Genomic DNA, 23940 nt, shown 5'->3' on the forward strand with positions numbered 1-23940 from the left:
ACGGATCGATCATGAGCAAAACGTTATTTTAAGCCAGTTATTATCTATGAATTGCTTTTTCTGTTTTACAATTAGACTGAATTGGTGCTTCATGTTACCTCGTTTTATTGTTTTGTGTTCTATACACCATCTGATAGTGTGTTTTTTTTCTCAGTTCCATGGGGAAAGTTTTAGGCTGGACTGTGACAATCCTCAGTGTGAGAGCTGAGGATGGGAATGAGATGCGCACCATTCTTAGAGAATCTACAGACAAAACTTACGTCAGTTTCATCGCCATGGACTCCAGTGGTGCTGTCATCCAAGCCACAGAGGTCAAAGAGTAAGTTGAACAAATATCAGTTTATTCAGACTAATCTAATGTGGAAATGTGCAAGTGACATGTTTTACAATAAATAGAGTCATAATGGTTGTAGCCTTGTGGTCAGTGCTCTTACTTAAAATCGGTTATAATTTTAATTATAAAATTCATCAGAGATCTGAATACATTAATTTTTATTTTAACTCTGACTGTCTACAAGGCTATTGGTTTGCCAACTATGTTTGTGTAAGAATATCAGTAAGGGATTGAATTATGTGACAAGTGCGAGTACAATTGCACAAACTTTTAACATCGCAATATGCAGATATGTATCCACCTTGAAAAGGGTTCCTCCTCAGAATTATGATTTATATAAAGGTTTACAAATCATAAATATACATATTTATGAATACTTTATGTAAGTGCTTTAACAAAAATATAAGCTATTTATATGAAAAAAAATGTATGTATGTATTAACAAAAAGATATACTCTTCACAATTCCCTCTGGCCTGCTTGCCTGAATTACATCTATTCTATATAATTAGGATGAGAGTGTAATGGGCAGCATCTGAAATAATATCTTCACTCCCACAGAAAGCTGAACAGTGAGAACAAAGTTTTAACATCTGAGCTGGAGAAGGTTTTTGGTCCTGGTTTGGAAATCAAAGTGGAGGACAGTTCAGGAGACTCTGGAGAATCCAGTCAAACCGTCACAATCGCTGTCAGTGTTCTGCTGCCTGTAATCGGTGAGGCTTTAGTGTCGATGATTATCTATCTTGTCAAGTAAGTTATTACTGGCCATGTAACTGCAGTCTGTCTGTGTGTGTGTGTGTGTGTGTGTGTGTGTGTGTGTGTGTGTGTGTGTGTGTGTGTGTGTGTGTGTGTGTGTGTGTGTGTGTGTGTGTGTGTGTTTGGTGTGTGTGTGTGTGTGTGTGTGTGTGTGTGTGTGTGTGTGTGTGTTTGATACATAATAAACTTAGTTATGGTCAACTAACCTGTCTACTAATCCTAATTGAAAATAAACTTCATGAAATCAGAATTGATTTTTTTTATTTGATTGATTTAAATGGTCTGTTCTGTTTCACTTGGACTGCCAGTAATTAGTACTACAGCTTTCCTAAAATGCCATAATGTGATGCCAGTTGTCTTTATAGTGATAATTTGATGTTTCATGTTGAACATTGCTCATGTTTTAGGAGTATTATTTTATACAGTGAAGAAAATTAATATGTTTGGTCAATTAGTTATAATACATATTTTCGCTGCCTCAGGAAAAAGTGCACCGGTTCTGACAGACAGAGTTCAGATACTGACATTGATTTAACTGAAAGGAGACACAGTATTGACCGCCTTGGTAACTTTAACACGTAAGTGTCAAAATATTGTTAAAGATCTGATACAAATAGTTTGGAAAGATTGTTCTCAAATACAAATTATGCATGTTACCATGTTTTTATCTGCATTGGTTTGTTCTGAGATGTTTGAGTAAACATGTTTCTTCTTTTGTTAACAGAAACCCAGAACCCAGAGAGGTAAAGCACCTTACTGTAACGACAAACTAATAGTGTATAATTCATTAAGTATAATTTTGTCATTAAAAATGGAATCTAAATTCTTATTTGTAATTTTGTCCCATGTGTTTTGTGTGTTTCCCAGGAAGAGGTTAAAGAGACATTTTGACAGAGAATCTGAGAATGGAAGTGATATCAGTGGAAACAGCATTTTCTGAAAACACCCTGATGGATCAAAGCTCCTCACTTCTTCTCAGTGGTGTACAAGACTTAGTGAGATGCCCTACATGGAGGAAACAACACGAGTATCAGGGCTTCTTTAGACAGAAATCAGGCTCTGGGCTTCAGCATTACAGGGTGAACATCTTTGATCATGTGTCCTCAGTTCCGGGATCAGCTGTCATGTGACTCTCAAAAACTTAAGTCACAACCAAGCGGCAACCTTCCTGTCTCTCTCTTGAATGCAACACAGAAGTGACTTAAACTGGAATTCATCGACTGGCCACTAGAGACAGGCTGCAAAAGAGAATCAATCCCATAAACCCCCCATGTTAATATGCCCAACTTTACAGCAGAAAATATGTTTAAAGCCTGGTACAAAAAGTGGTTTTGGTCTATAAAGCTAATTTTGCCCTTCATGACAACTGTGAGGGGGGTGAATTTTTTTATAACAAATCCGTTTAAATTATATTAAGCCTTAAAGTTCTGCATAATTAAGGGCGTGGCCACATGAGTGACAGGTGGATTGCCACTGCTTCACTACTAGCCGTTTGTCTGCTGTCTGTTAGCGTCACGTCACCTCAGCTAATACGCCTCGCTGCCCATTGTCGTTTATCCAGGAGTGACGCGCTGTCAAGATGGCGACGGTCAGCTCCGCCCACTTTCGTTATAAAAATGCTCTTCAGAAACCTACGGGTGATGTCACAGATACTACGTCCATGTTTTTTTTTTACAGTCTATGGTCACAACAGACACAACACAGGGCGAATTCCCTTCAAAGAGACAAGCATTCGTGTCTTAAAGTGGCTGTATGGATCACGCATCACGAAGCCAGACGTCACTGCTACTTTATTATGAATTGGAACATTATTTTAAAACAAAATACTGAAAAATACAGCTGTTAAGACAGATGTAGCACTGTAGTTCTGTAGAGCAAACAGGAGAGGTGGTGCTGGATATGCCACAGTCACTTCGATTGATTCCCAAGGAATAGAAGAACTGCCAAATGTGTAAATGTAAATAAATGTAGATTTTTTTTTTAATATAGCCTCTGTGTCTTTAATTCACATTTAGCATTTGGTAAAAAAAATAACAAAAATTTAAAAAGTGTTATGTTAGGGATATTTCGTTACATTTCCAGATAAAATAGCAAATAAATTCAAAAAAATCCTACAATTACATCTTTGAAGTGACCATCGCATTTAAATTTCAGTAATGGTCTCATAAAAGGGCCCTTAATGAAGGAATTTGGTTGCTTACTTTGGTTTGGAATTTTCCATCACATAACATATTCACCAAATTGTCTAATTGTTACTTTTGCTGATGTATTCAATCTTTGTGTATTCTGTAAGATGGTGGAAGAAAAGTTTGCAACATTTGTTTTATGAAGATGTATGTTACACAGTTACTTTGGGAAGATTTCTTATGTGTCTCATTAAACTATGAGTTAAGTCTGTCTATACAAGAGACATAATGATAAGATGACAATAAAATAAGCATTTCTACGCAGCCCACAACTACTGTGATTGGTCAGGATGAATTCTGCGGTAGCTTTGCATTCAGCTTCAGAATGAATATAATAGAGCCTGGAAGCTTTTAATGAAAGCAGTGAGGCTGATTAAACACAAACACTTGAGAAGACCACAACAATGTATGCTAATATTGATTAGGTTTGGGTAGGAGATACCCACATCATATGTACTGTATGTAGAACTAAAGTTTTTTAATTTTTCTTTTGTTTAAGTACACAGTACAAAGACATTTTTACAGAGCATAAGTCTGGAGGGAAACAGCACATGCAATAGGAACATCTGCAGGTCAGGCGGAGCAGAGTGTGTCAAAATTCAAAGACATTTATCTTGACTAGAGCATCTGTATATAGAAAAACAAATAAAAAACAGTGCAGGAGAAAGCAAAACGTGCTCCGTGTAAACTGGCCCTAAGAAGGCAGCTCCCTATAGGAGCAGGCAGTAAGGCAGCTTGCTAGATTTAGGAACAGAGCAAATACTCCCAATCACGGGCGTCAAGTTCAACTCATCTGAGTGTATGTGATCTAACTCCTCAGTAAAAGACTTGCTCCCTTTTTCTATTCGAAAACAATGGACACATAGTATACGGATTTCTAAGATTTGAAATAAATGTTTGTGTGTTTAAATATATCATTTTATAAATAAAATAAACTGTAACAAAACAGTATAATTAATAGTCAAGAAGATGGAGTTGTTGGAGTATGTAATGTTTTGTTTTTTGAAGAAAAAGTAGGCCTACATATTTTGAGTGCATAGCAGAAGAGTAGGCCATCTCTTTGGGACATACATATTACTTCGTAATAACTGTGTCTTTAACGGACAGCTCTGTCGACTTATACGTGCATCCTGTCACAGTTTAAACTGCCCTGTCAATCATTGTCATAGTTAAAATGCTCCACATTCCATTTAATTAAATTTCCTGCCGTTTCGGGGAGAAATGTAGTGAAATGGACGGACAATATGCGAATTGGGATGCAGCAATTAGACATCCAAAGACGGTGCACTCCTAATATTTACTATTGAATGGGAGAAACTGTTACGCGTGCATTATGGCGGGGAATATGTCCTGCCTTCTAAGTAAAAGAGCCAATCGCTGATTGGTAAAGTCACTGCAGCTGCCGTTAAAAGCTCCGTTTTCCATGGAAATCTGACATTGATTGGTCTAGCCTGAAAAATATGCCTTTTTAAAGTTATTTGTGCATAAGAAACAATATTAATGTCGGATTTTGTTGTTGATTTGAAATATGTTATTAAATTGTGAGTTCGGCAAGCAGATTTCAGCTAGACAGGACTTTGGATGCCCGAATTAGCTGCCCGGAGGCGTTGCAAATATGGCCGTCGAGTGAACAGACTGTCCTTGAAAGGGACTTTATGGACACTTTTCTATCCCATGAGGCCACTGGAGAGGATTTGTGAATGACAGTGAAGCAATGCTGACGCTGGTAGGTTACGTGACAGTAACACAATGTTGTATGGAGTACTTTCCAATTTCATTCATACTACACAACACACATTCATACTATAACATACTTTTTAACGGTCGCGAAGTCCAAATTCAAATGTATTAGGCTACATACCTACAGTATGCAATTTCGGACACGCCATCACTGTCCTGCAGAATTTAGCGCCAACCATAATCAAACACACCTGAAGCAGTGAGAAGGGTATAGCTGGAGCCTGGGCTGTGTTCGAAATCTCCCCATACCCTCATTCACTATTCCCTACATTACTCCACTTATATAGTTGTAACGGTCACCAGCTGGAGTGCCCTTGAGAGCCACCAGAGGGCACCCTCACAAACTACATTTCCCATAACTCACTGCCCGGACTCATCATCTCTGATTGCATCCACCTGTGTCTCATTACCTTGTTAGTCTCAGCCTATTTAAAGTAACAACATGTAGTTTTTCAACCTTCATAATATATTTCCAAGACCCTTGTGATGGTACATCGACTTACAATAGGTTGAATGACACGTCTGCCAGAGCCTGACGGGGTCTGTATCGCTTTTACTGGCACTATGTAACTTCGGGGTGCGGGTAGTAACCAGAGCTCAAAAAGAACTACAAAATTCGACTGCTTTACGGCATACGTCACTTCCCCCACCACTTCCTCAAATTCGGCCGTGACAGGCCAACCAGCGCGTTTGTTTTCGTGCGTCTGTTTTCGTCATGGCTGAAGCAGCAGTGAAACGTAAGAAGTCCAAGGTTTTGTCGGAGTAGAGTCGGAAGAGGAAAAGGGAGAGTGATAAACTGAAAGGCAGGACGAGGATCAATATTGGTCGAGCGTTTGCTCGCTGGCGTGAGCTTATCGTCAGACCGATGCTGACTTGGCCGTCATGCTGTTGAACTAGTAAGTAAATTGCTTGCATACTATCTTTAGTTTTTCTAATCTGTTGTCTGCCTGGCTACGTTACGGAAACTATCTGGTCCTCCATTTATCTTCATGAATCAGCTAACGTTAGTAGATGAGCGAATTATCAATCTGGTAGCTAGTAAACACTAACATGCTAGGTTTAGATGGTTAGGATGCTATCGCTATCATTCTCGTTCAGATTTGAGCATTGCAATCGACATGCAAATCGCAAATGTTTGAGTTAAAATGTTTAGTCTACTAAACATATATAAATTATGAAAGGAGGAAGATTAATAATATTATCATTGACCATATGAAAAAAACCTGCATGCTTCATATACAGTAACAGCCCGTTCTCATCCCAAGTCGTCATATACAGACGCTTTAAAAATTTCTTCAATATCTGACGCACAAAGCACCCTTTAGCATCCATATGAGACGCATAACCCTACCACAGACCTAAACCTACCCATAACCGAAGCGTGCGTCGGATATTGAAGAATGTTTGAAAGTGACGATTTGGGGATGAGAATGCGTTGACAGTAACCGTAAATCATTTTACGACAGCGGTAATGGACAATTCCGCTTCCAACCTGTAGGGCGACCGCAGAGGAAAAGTTCCATGTTGTTGCTTTAAACCATGTACACTCATTCATTCCCTGCGAAGTCTTGTGTGTTGTCTCACTGCATTTCTGAGAGTGTTTGTTTCCTGTTTCTCCCGTGTCCTGGTTCTCTTGATTCTCTGCCTGCTCCCTCGGATTTCTCTCTTTGCCTCAGCCTTGATCTGTTATTGTTTGGATTGTCTGTTTGTGTATGACCCTTGCCTGTTATCTGGATTATGTCTTTGTATTAACCTGTTCAGTAAATACTGCATTTGGATCCTCAACCTTTGTGTCTCAGAGCAGTTCATGACAATAGTCCACTTGAATGAGTGAGTAAATTTGGACACTTAGTGCGCCGAAGGGCTGCCGCTTTTGCATAGTTGTGCTTGCTGTTTAATAATCATTTGAATCAGCTCCAGTAGTAAGATGAAAAGAGTTATCTTGAACTCTGTCATGAAAACTATAGCATGTATAAACCTTAATGAAATAGTTTAATAATCAATTATCTTCTGGTGAGACATAGGAATTAATTTGACGTGTACATTATAGGTATTCTCTAGCTCTGTTGAGCGTACATCGGTTGTACACTCGTTATTGCTGTGCATTGTGGGATTGAATGAGTGCACTTGATAACTTCCACTATGGTTTCGGACACCACTACAAATTGCTGTCCCCTCGAATAGTGCCCTATTTAAGGGTATAGGGGGTGATTTCGGAAACAGCCCTGGAGATCTCCAAAATGGGGTAAGAGCTCCAAAATAGGGCGTGGTTCCTCCCATTGACAGACGGGTCCATGACAAGCATGCGTGATTCTTTCCCCCAACCCAGTTCTGTGCAAACTCCACCCCACAGCAGATTCTAAAGATTTCATTGGTCATGTCAATCACAGTGATGATTTCCACAATGCAATGCGACAACAAATGCTACGCTATAACCTAACCTTAACCAGTGAAATTGACTGCATGGGAGGATTTGCGCTGAATAGTGTGCTAGAGAAAATGGCAGTGTAGGAGATAATCAGTTAATAAGATTATGTAACATGAGAATGTGAGCCGGGCAGTCCATATTTTATCATTTTTTTATTTTAGATCAACTAGAAACAACTTTTAATTCATGAACCTTTATTTTGAAATGTAAGTCAATGACAATTGACTGAAGCCAGAGCCAATGGAGAAACGAGAAAGTCTTTGCGTGTGGAGACTCCGCCCCCTTTCGGAGGTTCTGCCCACTTATGGAGTTCCTGCCCCATTTCGGAGATCTCAGGGCTGCAGTTATGCCTAATTGGAAGCAGCCAATCAAGCTCTTCAGGATCACCTGAAAACACACAGGCAGGTTTTCTGAAGCACAGTGGCTCTGCAGGAGCAGGGTTATAGTCCTCTGCACTCATGCATAAACTGATCCATTTATTGTCTAATCCTGCTCCTGGAGAGCCACTATCTAGCAGAGTTTTGATCCCTTCTTCCAGCAGATTAAGAGACACCAAATTTAGTTTTTTTCACAGTTTTGCACTTTCATCTGTATGCCAATTTTTTTAAAAACTTTTTTACATATCATCAACATAAAATATAATAATCTTTTATGTACAGTGTTATTGTGTGTGATCTTTGATTTGTTCTGTGATGTCATTAAATGTTGTTGTAATGAATATAACGCTGGTTCTGAAAAACAAGGCTCATAACTAGTAAGCAGTGATAAGATAAACTTTGATTGTGATGGCAGTAGCAACATGGAATAAAGGATATAGATTTTTATTTTGTAATAATCTCATCTGAGTTAGTGCAGGGTGTGAGGTGATACAAGAAGCCAAGTAAAAGTCAATAGCAAAGTCTATCGGTTTAAAATCTCAGACATCCTCAAATAAACTTGTAACATGAAACTATTTCCGTACAATCCCTCCCACATTTCTCCTCATTATTGGCCTTTATGAAGCACCTTTGATACTTGCTTACACCAGAGGCCATAACTGTTTATGACATACAATAAGGAACAGCTCAGAGGGAGAAATTACACAAGGAATATTCATTCTCTTCCCTGCCAGCCTTCATAATACAGGCGGCACTGACAGTGAATTATGGAAAAGATGGATTTATTCTTGGTTTTATTTATTTTATCTTGTCTTCATGTCCACAGTGTAAGGAGTGCTATTGGTAAGTCAAAATGCATTCATAACCAGCTGAAATAAACATTTTAAATTCACACATTTGGATGTGAGGCCTAGTTCTAGCTGTTGTCTGTTTAAAAGCATGTGTTTTACAGGACAACGGTCTTCTAATAAAGTAAAATGCAGGATTTAATAGGAACCCGCTTTATTCAATAATGTAAGTGAAATGATTTAAGATTAAATGACACGAGTTTGAACATTGGAGTAATATTCATTTTCCAATCCGAGATTAGAATGACAACTGTCTACTATATGTCACCAGCATATCAGTAAAAAAATAATGGAAATTAAAATTAAGCATAAAACTGTATGCCCATGTTTAAATTGTTATACATCTTGTTTTTACATATTGGGCACTATTTTAACGATCTGAAACACAAGTATCAAGCGAAACACAAGTAACTTTGTGGGCGGGTCTTGGGTCGCTGTTGCTATTATACCGGCGGGATAAATGACTCTTGCGCCCGACGCAAATCTAAAATGGGTTGGTCTGAAGTAGCTTCATTATTCATAGGTGTGGTTTGGGCGTAACGTGAAATAAACCAATCAGAGCGACATCTCACATTCCCTTTAAGAGCAGGCACGTTTGTTCCATGGCGGATTGCTATTATAACGGCGGATTTGCCAGGCGCACGCCAGGAGCAGTTCACAGCCGAGGAGACCGACGTTCTCGTCAGGGCCGTAAAACACAGAGAAGTTACACTGGGGATGGGAGAAACCCACCCAAATTAGCTTTGGTTAAACAGGCGTATAATAATTTGGGTAAATGTGTAAGCTAGATTTATGCCTATTTTTTCACATCTTCATGGACACAACAATGATTTCCCTCGTGTGTTAATATTTTTCCTTGTAATAATGTATGGTTTTCTAAAAATGAGAACTGCTGCGTCTGTGTGTAGATGAGATAAGCAAAGTGTATGCGCGTTGTGCACACGCTACATTGATTATGGCCAAGCATGCGCCCTTAAAATAGCATATGAATATCATGCGCAACACGGAATTGTTTTCTAAACCTGCAAAATAGCACCAGGGAACGCTTGCGCCGGAACACGCCTCCTCTTTGCGCTGAACCGCGCCCCGGGAGCGCAAATGCATTTGCTAGTTTACCGACGTGCGTCTGTGGAGGAAAAAGTCTGCTGTGCGCAGGTGCAAAATAGGAATGATACATAGAGAAACAAAGTCAATTGCGCTGGGTGCAAGATAGGGCCCATTGTGTGATTTAGTGTATTTTGTGCTGCCATATTCAGGCTTTAAGCTGTTTGTTAAGTCCTAAAACCAATAACTTGTTTCTGTTTAAGGTACTTTACCTATAAACTGTGCAACTGGAACCAATCTCAGAGTAGGAGAAATCCAGGAGGGATATGAAGGTGAGAAATGTCCACAATATTAGATGCTTCTTTTCACATTTGCAAGCAAAAGACTTAGAAGATTTAGACTATTTTATTTCAATGTAAATTATATGATTTTTATTGAGACATAAAATAATTCATATTTAAAAAAAAAACACTATGGTCATTTAAAATGCATTTGCTTGTGAATATTACAATAGTAGTAATGCAAGAACAATACTGGCATTATCTAGCATTTATGTTTAGATTGTGTGTCCGAATATATATATTTGATCTGGCCTTCAGGAGATGTAGAGATTATCACTAATATCGGACCTGATGATCGTCTGGTGCTGGAGTCACATATCTTTGACATTGGTGTAATATTTCTGGAGCTGGATTACTCTAATGGAGACTCAACCGCTACTGTACGAACCGTCAAACCACTGGATGCTGATGTACTAAAGGAGGTTTGTTCCTCACTGATCCACATATACAGTATAATATATATTTATAGAGAGAGAGAGAGAGAGAGAGAGAGAGAGTAATTATCTCATTCCATTTTCTCAATTTTTATTTTATTTTATTCTTTTTTTCTTCAATGGAATTTATCATTAACTACAAACCAACATTATCCACTGACTGACAGTCGACAGTTGCCCATTCGGGCATAGTTGGTAGTATTACTTTTTCATTTTTTTTATCTCATAAAGAAATGAAGTGCCACATGTCTCTTTGTGTTTTATTTCTTCTAGTCAGGAGGGATTTTGTATTATTCACTCACTTGCCCAAACCCGGCGGTAAGTTTAAACTAAAACATTACCAAATTATTCAATAAGACAAAGTATTCATCACATAAACCTTCACTATAAAGTCTTCATTTTCCATTTCAGCTGAAAAACATCAGGACGTTAGAAGTTCAGGATGTCAATGACAATCCTCCGATCTTCCAGAGTAAAACATACAGCGCCACAGTGTCAGAGGTGTGTGTAATGTCACATCTTTATACAGCAGAAGTGTGTTTGGTCACTCAGAGACTCACATCTCATTGTAAACTGTGTCTTTTGCTCCAGACGACAGCTGTGTACTTACACTATGGGTGACTCATCACTTTTGATGCCGCTTGATTTTCCAGAGTTTGCGAGCTTCATGGAATCAAATCTTTGAAAGACTTTTTAGGGTTTTGTTTGAGTTGAACAACCTTAAACAAACTCTCCAGAACCAGCTGTCCGGGGTGTTCAGGATTACTTACAAACTACAGGCAGGTACAGGCTGAACGTTTCTAGTAATCCTGAATACCTTGATTAGCTGGTTCAGGTGTGTTTGGTTGGAGGGTTAGAGCTAAACTCTACAGGATAGTAGCCCTCCAGGATCAGGGTTGGCTACCAATGCTCTAAAGCAGGGATTCTCAACTCTCCTCATCAAGGTCCACTTTCCTGCAGGATTACTAGAAAGTTATAGGCAGGTGAGATTGATAGAGGTTGAAGCTAAACTCTGCGTGGATCTCAAGGCTAGAGTTGAGAAGCCCTGCTATAAAGGTTACAAATGACGCAAACCAGAGGCAGAATTTTTTTTTTTGCGCAGATGATCTGCTCTCTTGACAAAGAAGCTACCTTGACACTGTGGATCCAACTCTATGTTCATATTAAAAGCTCTTGATACCTGATACTAGTACAATCCTTAGGCTAGATACTAGACATCTCAAATATGAACTTTTGGTCTGCACTACAAAGGGTTGCTTGGGTTCATTTTCTGCAGAACATCACCACAGTGAGGGTCAGTATCACAGATGTCAATGACAACGCTCCAGTTTTCAGCTCCGACACCTACAGCAAAAGCATTCTGGTTAAAGACGCCAAGGTTGGAGATGTGCTGCTGACGCTCTCGGCCACAGATAAAGATGCTGGAAACAACACGCTAATTAGCTACAGGTAAGCTTAACCTCCTCAGACCCGAGCTTTGGTTTGGCGTGCATTTTAGATTTCTTCTAGCTTTTTGGGGTTAGGAGGGGACCAATATATATAATAACCAGAATTTATCTTTGAACATGAAGCACTTTTTGAAAAAAATGATGTCCACATATGTGGACACTGGGTCTGAATTCACAGGAAAAAATCAATACACCATTGTGTAACAAAGTGCAAATCTCTTTTATTTACAGCCTGTGCCTGAACATTTTTCGTTGTTACTCTTGTATAACTTCTGAACATACATACATACATCTTCCGCTTATCTGGGGCCGGGTCGCGGGGGCAGCAGTCTAAGCAGAGATGCCCAGACTTCCCTCTCTCTAGACACTTCGTCCGGCTCTTCCAGGGGGACACCGAGGCGTTCCCAGGCCAGCCGGGAGACATAGTCTCTCCAGCGTGTCCTAGGTCTTCCCCGGGGTCTCCTCCCGGTGGGACGTGCCCGGAACACCTCCCCAGGAAGGCGTCCAGGAGGCATCCGGAACAGATGCCCGAGCCACCTCAGCTGGCCCCTCTCGATGTGGAGGAGCAGCGGCTCTACTCTGAGCTCCTCCGGAGTGACCGAGCTTCTCACCCTATCTCTATGGGATCGCCCAGCCACCCTGCAGAGAAAGCTAATTTCGGCCACTTGTATCCGGGATCTTGTCTTTTCGGTCATGACCCACAGCTCAGCCCAGGTGAGTTGGAAAATTTATCCGGGGCCCCACCCTGGAGCCAGGCCCGGGGTGGGGCTCGTATGAGAGCGCCTGGTGGCCAGGCCTCCCCCATGGTGTCCGGCCGGGCTCAGCCCGAAGAAGCGACGTGGGGCTGCCCTCCCGTGGGCTCACCACCCGTAGGTGGGACTGTAAGGGGCCGGTGCTTAGAGGATCGGGCGGCAGTCGAAGGCGGGGGCTTCGACGACCTGATCCCTGGACCCTGGAGGGGTGCTGGATAGCGCTCTGACTGGGGACTCCATCGTTCTACTTGGGGACTTCAACGCCCACGTGGGCAGCGACAGTGACACCTGGAGGGGCGTGATTGGGAGGAATGGCCCCCCTGATCTGAACCCGAGCGGGCTAGTCACAGTTTGTCCATAAGGAACACCATGTTCAAGCATAAGGGTGTCCATCAGTGCACGTGGCACCAGGACACCCTAGGCCGGAGGTCGATGATCGACTTTGTGACTTTGTGGACGTTTCATCTGGCCTCTGGCTGTATATCTTGGACACTCGGTGAAGAGAGGGGCGGAGCTGTCAACTGATCACCACTTCTGAACATTGATATGGAAAAACAAAATTTATATCCAAATAAAAAACATATCCAAAAAAAAAAAAATTGAAAAGTTGCTTTCTTTTTTGTAACACTCCAAAACTTCAACTTCTCCAAACTAGGAATGTTATTTTTATTTGTGTGTGTGTGCACGCTCGATCGCAGTGAGCAAGAATGTGTGTGTGTGTGTGCGCGCACGCGATCGTGAATGAGCAAGAGAGAGTGTCTGTGTGTGCGATCGCGAGTGATCAAGAGAGTGTGTGTGTGTGTGTGTGTGTGTGTGTGCGCGCGCGCACGCGACCGTGAATGGGCAAGAGAGAGTGTCTGTGTGTGCGATCGCGAGTGATCAAGAGAGTGTGTGTGTGTGTGTGTGTGTGTGTGTGTGTGTGCGCGCGCACGCGATCGTGAATGGGCAAGAGAGAGTGTTTGTGTGTGCGATCGCGAGTGATCAAGAGAGTGTGTGTATGTTCGCGCACGCGATCGTGAATGGGCAAGAGAGAGTGTCTGTGTGTGCGATCGCGAGTGATCAAGAGAGAGTGTGTGTGTGTGTGTGTGTGTGTGTGCACGCGCGCCACGAAGCTCGCAAGTTGTGCAACTACAAATTGTCATTTTTTTTGCTAAAATTCTTATAGTTTCATCGAAGTTAAGTCCCAATGTCCACATATGTGGACATCAAGTTTAGCAGCCTAGTAAATCTTTCCTGTTACAAAAGTTTGTCAAATGTGCATGCCATTTTAATCATACAACACTATTATGCATAACTTAACAAGAATCAACGATGAAATGTTATTACATTTTTTACCTTGTGGGCGTTTTGGTCTGATGTGGCTGCGTGACATTTCGCCTCTGTTCTCCGCCATCTTGAAATTATTTATGTTACTTTTTTTTTTCTCCTGACACCACCAGATGGCAGTATAAGTGTCCATGTTTGTGAAAAACCAGTTCCAGTTACACAGAATTAAGTATTAAGCTGCACACAGCCAAAAATGTGGTGTCCACGTATGTGGACACGGGGTCTGAGGTTAAGCTAACTAAACTTCATTTCATTAGGATCAATAACATGAAGGCTAAACAATGAACACACTTACCTACATCACTCCTTTAAGACAGATGCATGAATGTTGTTTTTCTGTAGTTTCTCTGAAGACTCCTCAATGGTCGCATTGGATGCTGAAACAGGAGTCATCACTTTGACCTCTGACCTTAGCGAGGTCACAGAAGACACGCTGCTAAACCTCACTGCTATAGCGACAGATCATGGAACACCACCAGAATCTGATGAAGGTTTGGGCTTGGTTTGCGTAATTTCTTTAGTGAATCTGGTGTTAATACAATGCAGATCATGTGAGCAATTCTTATTTGGAGCAGTTATTTCCTTCTTAACTATTAAAATCTGATTTGATAAACATGTCAAGATTAACATCTTTCTTCTCTCTGTAGCCGAAGTCTTGATCCACTTCAAAATTGCCTCTCTCACTGAGAGTGTGAGTTTTGAAAGCTCCTTCTACAACTTCACAATAAAAGAGAATGAACCTGAGGCCTCAACAGTGGGCAAGGTCAAGGCATTAACTAGTAGTCCAGTGGTTACGGTCAGCTATAACATGAAGACACATGAGGATGTCTTCTCTGTGGATGGTGAGGGAACCATAAAAGCTCTCAGACCGCTGGACAAGGAGAAAGAGGAGTGGTTCATCCTCACAGTAGAAGCCATAGACTCCAGAACTCCTGCAAACACTGCAGAGACAACGGTACTATCCTTACTTTAAACTAAGGCCAGAAACAAACTCTACACAAGTATCCAATTTATGTTAATACATAATATGTATATATATATATATATATATATATATATATATATATATATATCAGAATGTAATGACACAAGCTTGTGCCGCTAGATGTGTTTGTGTCCACATACTACCTAGATTATTATTTTACCTGGAGTATGTTTTTGGCCTAAGTACTACTCTTTCAAAGACAAAGTTTCTCTTCTTAAAAGAAAGCTGGCACAGAGAATTTGACTTTCTTTTTCTCACAATCTTCAGGTCAGCGTTCAGGTTGAGAACGTGAATGAGGCTCCTGTGTTTGATGCTGAAAATTATAAAGCAGAAATTTTCAGTATCTCTCCATACAAATTCCCTATAGTGAAGGTGCAGGTGAGTGTGGCTTGGCATAGACACAGATATAAATGCAGTGGATGTAGTCAGATCTATTTTGTAATAAGTGGTGTTCACTAAGGCAAACATCACTGTTACTGTTGTTATTGCTCATACTAAACGGCCAGTGATTTTGTTCAAACCCTTAACTCATCCCATGCCATCTGTACTACGGACATGAATGATTCCTCAAATCATGGGTCTTGTTGAGGAGATGTATTTTTCAAAGTGATCAGACTTGCCTTTTTTTCTCCTGGCATAATTTTTGTTTAAGTTTAAAAAAAATTTTTTTTAAAGAACCCTTCATTTATATTTAAGGAAAAATACTTTCATGTTTAACAGGTTATTTAAATTCTTCTGTTGAAAAAGTATGTTTACGAGCTGCTTAATTTATAAAATGTAATTAAAGTTCAAAACTAAATCCATAACATTATCCCCTGATGGGATCCCCTAAATGGGTCTATATATGAAGTGCCTGACATCAAAAAAATGTTTTACAATTGATTTCATGATATTATTGTAGTTAAAGTGGTTGAAATGTGGTGTTGTGTCCCTCAGGCATTGGACCCTGATATGTGCGAGAGCTCAGAACTGCAGTATTCCCTGCTGGAGTCCACAACTCTGCTGGATGTGGAGGCAAGCACTGGTCAGGTCTACGTACTGGATGCATCCAGATTTGGAGGCAATCAATCCACCTTTCAGGTTAAAGCCACTGATAAACATGGGCTGTTCACGACTACAACAGTACAGGTGAGCAGAAACAGAGAGAGAAAAAAGGGAAAGTTTTTGAAAGACTCTTTCAAACCACCAATGGCATTTTGAATAAGAAAGCAGTAAAACAGAGCAGTCAATATAATGAGTTATTGTGTTCTTGTGAGTTCTTGTGTTTGCCGCCTACAGATTAAAGTCAAAGAAAGTGTGCATTGTGACAGCGTCTCAGTAATCTCCTTAAACCGGCCCGTATACATAGTGGATAAGAATACACCAGAGATGGAAGAGTAAGTAATCTCTGTTCATTATTGAAACGTGTTATATAGGTGATGGGTGGGCAGATTTTTTAGCATCTGCCCCTTTAATCTCTAAAAGTAAAGTCCCCTAATTGGTCATATTATGGTGCCTCACTGAGAGGAACCAACACCCCCACCCAGGAAAGCGATTTTACACCTGACCCTGTGGAGGTCTGAGCTCACCGCTGATCATGAGCAAAACATTATAAGCCAGTTTAATAAAAATACATATATATTCTGTTTTACAAACTGGACTGAATTGGTACTTCTTGATATCTCCTCTTATTGTTTTGTGTTCTATACACCATCTGTGTTTTTTTTTTCCTCAGTTCCATGGGGAAAGTTTTAGGCTGGACTGTGAAAATCCTCAGTCTGAGAGCTGAGGATGGGAATGAGATGCGCACCATTCTTAGAGAATCTACAGACAAAACTTACGTCAGTTTCATCGCCATGAACTCCAGTGGTGATGTCATCCAAGCCACAAAGGTCAAAGAGTAAGTTGAACTAATATCAGTTTATTAAGTATGTGGAAATGTGCAAGGAAACAGTAAACATGTTTACAATAAACAGTTATAATGGTTGGAGCAGATGGCCTTGTGGTCAGTGCTCTGACTTTAAGTCAATTAAGTTAATTTTGATCAGTTATAAAATTAATCTGAGTACATTTCATTTCCATTTTAACTTTGACTGCCCACGAGGCTATTGCTTGCTGCTCCTATCACATCCTGAAACGTTTACTAAATGTTTTTGAGTATTTTATGATTGCAAAAGACTGATATGCCATTGAATAAAAAATACTGAATATGAATATGTTCTTGTCCAATGAGATTTAAGAGTGCATTTTTATTATTTAACATGAAATACCTTCAAAATCAGGTTGACTTACCTAGCACTACGTGAAAAAAACAACCCAGCAAATGGATTCATTTGAAGCCAATTCATTTGAAATGGATTCAATCTCGTTCTGCAGCAATTCTCTCAAATGCTTCAAAAAATGCATTAGTTGCTTCAAAGCGAAATCGAGGCATACCCAGCAAACACAGAACGTTGGCACAACGTACTCAACCTTCTAACAACTTTTTAACAACATGGCCAAAAGGTTGCTATAACTTCGTTATGTGGTGAAGGTTGTTACAGCGTTGTCACAATGTTGACATTGAACCACCGTTCAGGGCCATTGCTTAAGGTTGTGCCAACGGTGTCTGGACAACCACTGGACGACATATGTACTCGTCACTGCCCTGAAGCGCGAAAATCAGCCTTTTAAATTGGGCCGTCTCTCATTCTTCATCGAGCAATCCATACGTGAGAATTGGGTTTAATTTACCTCAGCTAAATAAGATACGTACTTATTCAAACACAACCTACAACTTCCTTGTCTAATGTGACATTTATTTGAACATCTTCTGGTCAGGTATGACAAATATTTAATAACTTTATGCCAAAAGTATGAAGCCAAAATGACTTTAATGATGAGTAATTGATTTCAGCGCGTAGCCTACTTGTTGCACGTTAATGCTTTTTCCTTTTTTTAAACGCACAAAAAAAAAAAAAGTTTGTAACTGCTCGCACAACTGTTTATTTTTTCCTTTCATTTTTCATCTCATCCGTTTCTTTGCTAAATTTTCTCATGTCTGCTCATGCTAGTAAACGTTAATCCCTGTTTTGTTTTCTCACAAATGTATGACTTTTGGAAGTGCAATTTGATTACCATATGCAGTTTTAATAAAGTTGAATTAGGTAACCTTCTATGTCATTTTTACTCTTCAAAGTGTACACTTGTAGATGTTGATTATAATGAATTTACTGTTAGGCCCATAATAAATAATAGGGATAAACAATATTTAAAAAGTATATCATTTTTTAACATATGGCTAATTAAAAATTAACCACAAAACATGCTAAATGGGGGATATCTATATCTAGCATAAAAAAAATGGCCAGAACGTCGTCTCTCAGTTGCTGAATGTTGCGCAACAATGTTGCTACAGCCCTGGCGTGTCTTTACAATTCTATGAGCACGTAGACAGCAACGTTGCCATAGCAGAAATGCAACGTGCCACAGACGTAGCCTCATGCAAATGTATTTGCTGGGTAGGTGCAAAACACTTTGTTATATCAAATCTTACCTCATGTCCTCATGTCTGTTTAGTTTATTTTCTCTATCACGTTCTATCACATTTTTGTAATATATAACTACTACAGCCGACTAGGGGTTTTATGTTTGTAGTTATCCGTGGTAACACCAAAACAACTTTCCCTATGAGATGCAAAATAAATGTGCATGTATGCAAGTATGTCCAAAATGCATGAATGCATGGATGCAAGTATATGTGTGCGTGTGTCAGCTAACAACTACCCAGAGAGAGGCCACTCACCTGCATTTGTCTGACCTGGCGACGTGCAGCGTGGATGTCCCGTGTTTTCAGTAAAGCACAAGCGTACCGTTTGCGTTCAGGTTTTCTTCTTTTTTCTATTTTTGTCTTTTAAAACACGGTGGTGATGATAGTCCCAAAATGAAAAGAAATCATTGTCCAAAATAATCTACATGTGAACATAAAAGCTGCGTTTTCCTTTGAGTCTACACACACAGCAGTCTTATCATTCACAGGTGAGTGACATCATATGGGATTGCTCTTATCGTGTTAGTCAGTACTATCCTTACTTAAACCTAACAACATTAACTAAATTCTGAAGATTCAATTCAGATTTCTTAACTTATTGAATGTAATTAATTAATATTAACATTGACTGAATTCTAAAAAGCCCTCCTGTTATAGGCTCACATTTAAAAGCAAACAAAAGCACTTCTGCTTTATCATTGAACATCAAATTGGTCATTTTTAACTTTTTTGAATGTTCTTAAATTACATTAACATTAGCAATTCTGAACACCTAGGCCCACAACCACTCATCATTCAATTCCCATGTTTAAGAGTAAGGGGTAAATTCTTCTTCACAAACAAAAGTATCCATGCTTTATCGCAGCTTAGTTGATTTCTTTTCTCGTTCATTACATTAGCAGCATGGTTACATTGATCAGCGGCCCAGCGCTCTCGTGCTAGATACAATTTTGTTGCACATGGCAGAGAAAGATTTTGTTGTTAATTCACTTGTCTATATGAGCCCTTCTTTTATTGTTGTGCGATATCTACAAATAAAGCATGACGTAAACACTATTAGGCCTATGTGTTTTTATGATGACTAAAAGCCGACTTCTGAATTATTGAATGTAAGTGGTCACTGTCGGTTTCTTTGCTGTGTAACCTTTTTAGAGTCTCGAACGGGGATAATGTCAGTAACGAACGCATCTTCTTTGCTAATCTCTCTGGTTATTTGTTCAAATCTGCAGCGTACTCAGCGAGCGCTCTTTTCTGTTCTAAAAGACTTTCCATCGAATAGAAGGTGCTATTCCACCTCGTAGTTAGGCTACATCCTGCTTATGTCGCTAGTTGCGAGTGTTTAAAGTGGCCTACGATATTTCGGCACATACTGACCAATTCTGTCACATTACACTGGCTTTAATATGCCTTTTATGAGCAATGCAGGGCAAACTCATAATATCACCGTTGTCATGGCTTTAGCTATATTACTCGCATTGTCAGGTACAACAGCGTGCACTCTTGATCTGTCAATTTTCCATCTATCTAACATGTCGGTAAATGCTTGTGAGATTGCCAATGAAGTGTGAGAACCGGTAAATTCTTATGCATGAAGAAAGTCTTTGTTAAGTTTAAAATCACAATCGATCCATTGAGCAGTCTATATCTGAAGACCAAATATCTGTGGCGAAGCTCATTATAAAGAAGCATGTGAATATGATCTGCCACAAGGTTGTATATCTCCGTTAAGCAGATATATGCAAAATAATGCAGAAAATGGACTATAGGTAAAGTGTAGCGATTGGTCGATACATCAGTGCATATATATATATATAGATATATAATATATTTACAAAAATATAATATATATATATATAATATATATTTACAAAAATATAGCCTAATATATTTACAAAAATATCATATATACTGTATATATATATATATGTGTGTGTGTGTGTGTGTGTGTGTGTGTGTGTGTGTGTGTGTGTGTGTGTGTGTGTGTGTGTGTGTGTGAAAAAAAAATGTGTGCATTAAAATACTGTTGTGTGCAGATTTCCCTCTTGCCTGCATAACATCTATTCTATATAATTAGGATGAGAGTATAATGGGCAGCATCTGAAATAATATCTTCACTCCCACAGGAAACTGAACAGTGAGAACATAGATTTAACATCTCAACTGAAGAAGGTTTTTGGTCCTGGTTTGGTAATCAAAGTGGAGGACAGTTCAGGAGACTCTGGAGAATCCAGTCAAACCGTCACAATTGCTGTCAGTGTTCTGCTGGCTGTAATCAGTGTGACTTTAGTGTCGACAATTATCCATCTTGTCAAGTAAGTTGTGGCCATATAACTGCAGTTTTTTCTATCTATCTATCTATCTATCTATCTATCTATCTATCTATCTATCTATCTATCTATCTGTCTGTCTGTCTGTCTGTCTGTCTGTCTGTCTGTCTGTCTGTCTGTCTGTCTGTCTGTCTATCTGTCTGTCTGTCTATCTGTCTGTCTATCTATCAGAATTGATTTTTTTCTTTTATTTGATTGTCTGTTCTGTTTTACCTGGACTGCCAGTAGTAGCTTTCCTAAAACCCAGTAATGCAATGCCAGTTGTCTTTGTGTTGACTTTGCTCATGTTTTAGGGGTATTTTTTTCGCATTGAAGAAAATTTACAATACATATTTTTGTTGCCTCAGGAAAATGAAAAAGGGCACAGATTCTGATAGACAGAGTTTAATTACTTCCGTCTTTAAACCTGAAAGAAGAATCAGTATGGACAATCCTGCTGACTTTTACACGTAAGTGCAAAAATATTGTTAAAGTTAAGATATAGCCTACAGTTAAACTAATTTGTGAAAAGATTGTTCTCAAATGCTAAATATGCATCAGTTACCATGTTTTTATATATGTCGGTTTGTTCTGAGATGTTTGACTAAACATGTTTCTTCTTTTGTTAACAGGAACCCAGAATCCAGAGAGGTAAAGCCCCTTGCTCTAACGACAAACTCATGGAGTATAATTTATTAAGTATAATTTTGTCGTAAAACATTTAAATTCTTATTTATAATTTTGTCCTATATGCTTTGTGTGTTTCTTAGGTTGATGTTAGTAACAGATCCTGACAGAGAATGAGAGAATGGAAGTGATATCAGTGGAAACAGCATCTCTGCCCTCTGAAAACACCCTGATGGATCAAAGCTCCTCACTTCTTCTCAGTGGAGTACAAGACTTCATGAACTGATGTCTTGATTATGACTATATATAGCCCTAATCCTAAACCTGAGATGTAGGCAGCTGTTAAGGGTTGAGTTCCCGCAACATGGAGGAAACAACACGAGTATCAGGTCTGCTTTAGACAGAAATCAGGCTCTGGGCTTCAGCGTTACAGGGTTTAACATCTTTGATCATGTGTCCTCAGTTCCAGGATCAGCTGTCATGTGACTCTCACAATGACAAACTCAGGTCACAACAGACACAACACAGGGCGAATTCCCTTCAAAGAGACAAGCATCACTCTGCTCCACTCATTATATATTACTGTCTCATAGTGGCTGTCTGGATCACCCGACATGAAGCCAGACGTCACTGACACTTTATTATGAATTGAAATGTTATTTAAAACAGAATTCATACTGAAAAATACAGCTGTTAAGACAGATGTAGCGGTCCTGTAGAGCAAACAGGAGAGGTGGTGCTGGATACGCCACAGTCATTTGATTGATTCCCAAGGAATACAAGAACTGCCAAATGTATAAATGTAAATAAATGTAGATTTTTTTATATATATATATAGCCTCTGTGTCTTTAATTATCATTGATTTGGCATTTGGTAATAGCTAACCAACATTAAAAAGGTTTTATGTTACAGATATTTAGTTAAACTTCCAGATAAAATATCAAATAAATTGTACTAATAATTGTACAATTACTTCTTTGAAGTGACCATCGCATTTAAATTTCAATAACAGTCTCATTTAATTTATTAGGCTTGGGTAGGAGATACACACATCTCTAAGTAGAACTAAGGTTGTTGTTGTTTTTTTACACACCACAACTCCTGGAGGGAAACAGCACATGCAACAGCACCCTCTGCAGGCCAGGCGGAGCAGAGTGCGTCAAAATGCAAAGACATTTATCTTGACTAAAGCATCTCGTTATAGAAAAACAATTAAAAAGCCGTGCAGGAGAATGCAAAACGTGATCTGTGTAAACCGGCCCTAAGAAGGCAGCTCCCTATGGGAGTAGATAGTAAGGCAGCTCCCTATGGAGCTGTGAGCTGTCTGTTAATTAACTGCATCTTAACCGGACAGCTCTGTCGCTTAGTTACGTGCATCCTGTCACTGCCCTGTCAACCATCTTATCACACTTAAAATCCTCCACATTCCATCTAATTTAATTTTCTACCGTTTCGGGAAGAAATGTAGTGAAATGTACGGATAATAGGCGAACTGGGACGTAGCAATGGGAGAAACTGCTACGCATATTATGGCGCGGAATTCCTCCCGCCTTCTAAGTAAAAGAGCCAATCGCGTAATGTCATTGCACTACAGGTCCCGTTAAAAGCTCCGGTTCCCATAGAAACCTTACTTGTACATGCACATTGACTGGTCTAGCCTGAAAAATAGGTATTTTTAACGTTATTTCAGCATTAAAAACAACATTTATGGGACAGTTAATATCAGATTTTGTTGCTGATTTGAAATATGTTGTTTAATTGAGAGTCCAGCTATCAGATTTAAAGGGGAACTGAAACGAAATAGGAAGTACAGGTGATATAACAGATGTGTCATTGTTATTTGTGGTAGGACACTTAAAACTGCTGAAGTAGTTAGGGGGAACAGTGATGTTAGTTTGTTGTTTTGTTAATAGGGTGCAGCCACACTGTAAAACCTGATGAGTTAGTTCAACTCAAACCGTTTGAGGAAACCAATTGCCTTAAATCATTTAAGTTTATTAACTCAAACAATTTAAGCATAAAAAAATATTTGATTTGTGTAAGTAACTCAATAACTTATTGTTAAGATAACTTGGGTAAATAAAGTTAATAGTACTAAGTCCATTCAATTAATATAACTCAAATCTATGAACACTGTAAACCCGAATAAACCGGCAGAACTCGAAACATTTAACTTAAAACTTTCATTAAATCCCTCTGTGAACACTTTTATAAGTATAAACTTAGTATGCTAAGCTTTTAAAAGCTATCTGCTAACATACTAATTTACTATCATATTAGCAATAGTATGTTATACAGAAGTACTTGCTGTATGAGCACAACAATATAAAGGGATTATTTGCTCTCAAATCAAGCTGCATGCATCACTTGTCACCATGATGGTAACTATCCTACACTGTAAAATAAAAAAATTCTTTAATTTTAAATTGTACTCAAAACACTGTAAAATTACAAATAATATCTGTAAAATAAAAAGTCAGCTGTTATTTTAGGTATTGTG

The 23940-nt window shown here is 39.2% G+C and overlaps 2 protein-coding genes and 1 long non-coding RNA gene across 3 annotated transcripts in view; all 3 read left to right on the forward strand.

Annotated features, from left to right (window-relative positions):
• LOC311279378 (protocadherin-11 Y-linked-like) overlaps positions 1-22206 on the forward strand; it is a gene marked incomplete at its 5' end in the record, with an annotated part of 35290 nt that extends 13084 nt beyond the window's left edge. The window contains 5 exons of the mRNA XM_084390831.1: positions 155-319; positions 20630-20818; positions 21181-21282; positions 21445-21463; positions 21583-22206. Coding sequence (XP_084246957.1) covers positions 155-319; positions 20630-20818; positions 21181-21282; positions 21445-21463; positions 21583-21606 — 499 coding nt within the window. The 3' untranslated portion in view covers positions 21607-22206. The remainder of the gene's footprint in view (positions 1-154; positions 320-20629; positions 20819-21180; positions 21283-21444; positions 21464-21582) is intronic.
• On the forward strand, positions 1588-2013 carry LOC311286516. The gene is made up of 3 exons (XR_014626578.1): positions 1588-1667; positions 1814-1832; positions 1957-2013. It is a non-coding gene; the product is annotated as an uncharacterized lncRNA (long non-coding RNA).
• Positions 8157-16198, forward strand: LOC311286479 (protocadherin-9-like; the record flags this gene model as incomplete). Its single annotated transcript, XM_084402693.1, has 11 exons — positions 8157-8197; positions 8647-8663; positions 9976-10044; positions 10312-10475; positions 10761-10805; positions 10899-10988; positions 11764-11936; positions 14356-14504; positions 14661-14968; positions 15266-15376; positions 15935-16198. The coding sequence occupies 11 exons, from the start codon at positions 8157-8159 to the stop codon at positions 16196-16198; spliced, it is 1431 nt and encodes a 476-aa protein (XP_084258819.1).
• Positions 22207-23940: the final 1734 nt, after the last annotated feature.

Source organism: Rutilus rutilus (assembly GCF_951802725.1).
Source record: "Rutilus rutilus genome assembly, chromosome: 2".
Classification (NCBI taxonomy): domain Eukaryota; kingdom Metazoa; phylum Chordata; class Actinopteri; order Cypriniformes; family Leuciscidae; genus Rutilus; species Rutilus rutilus.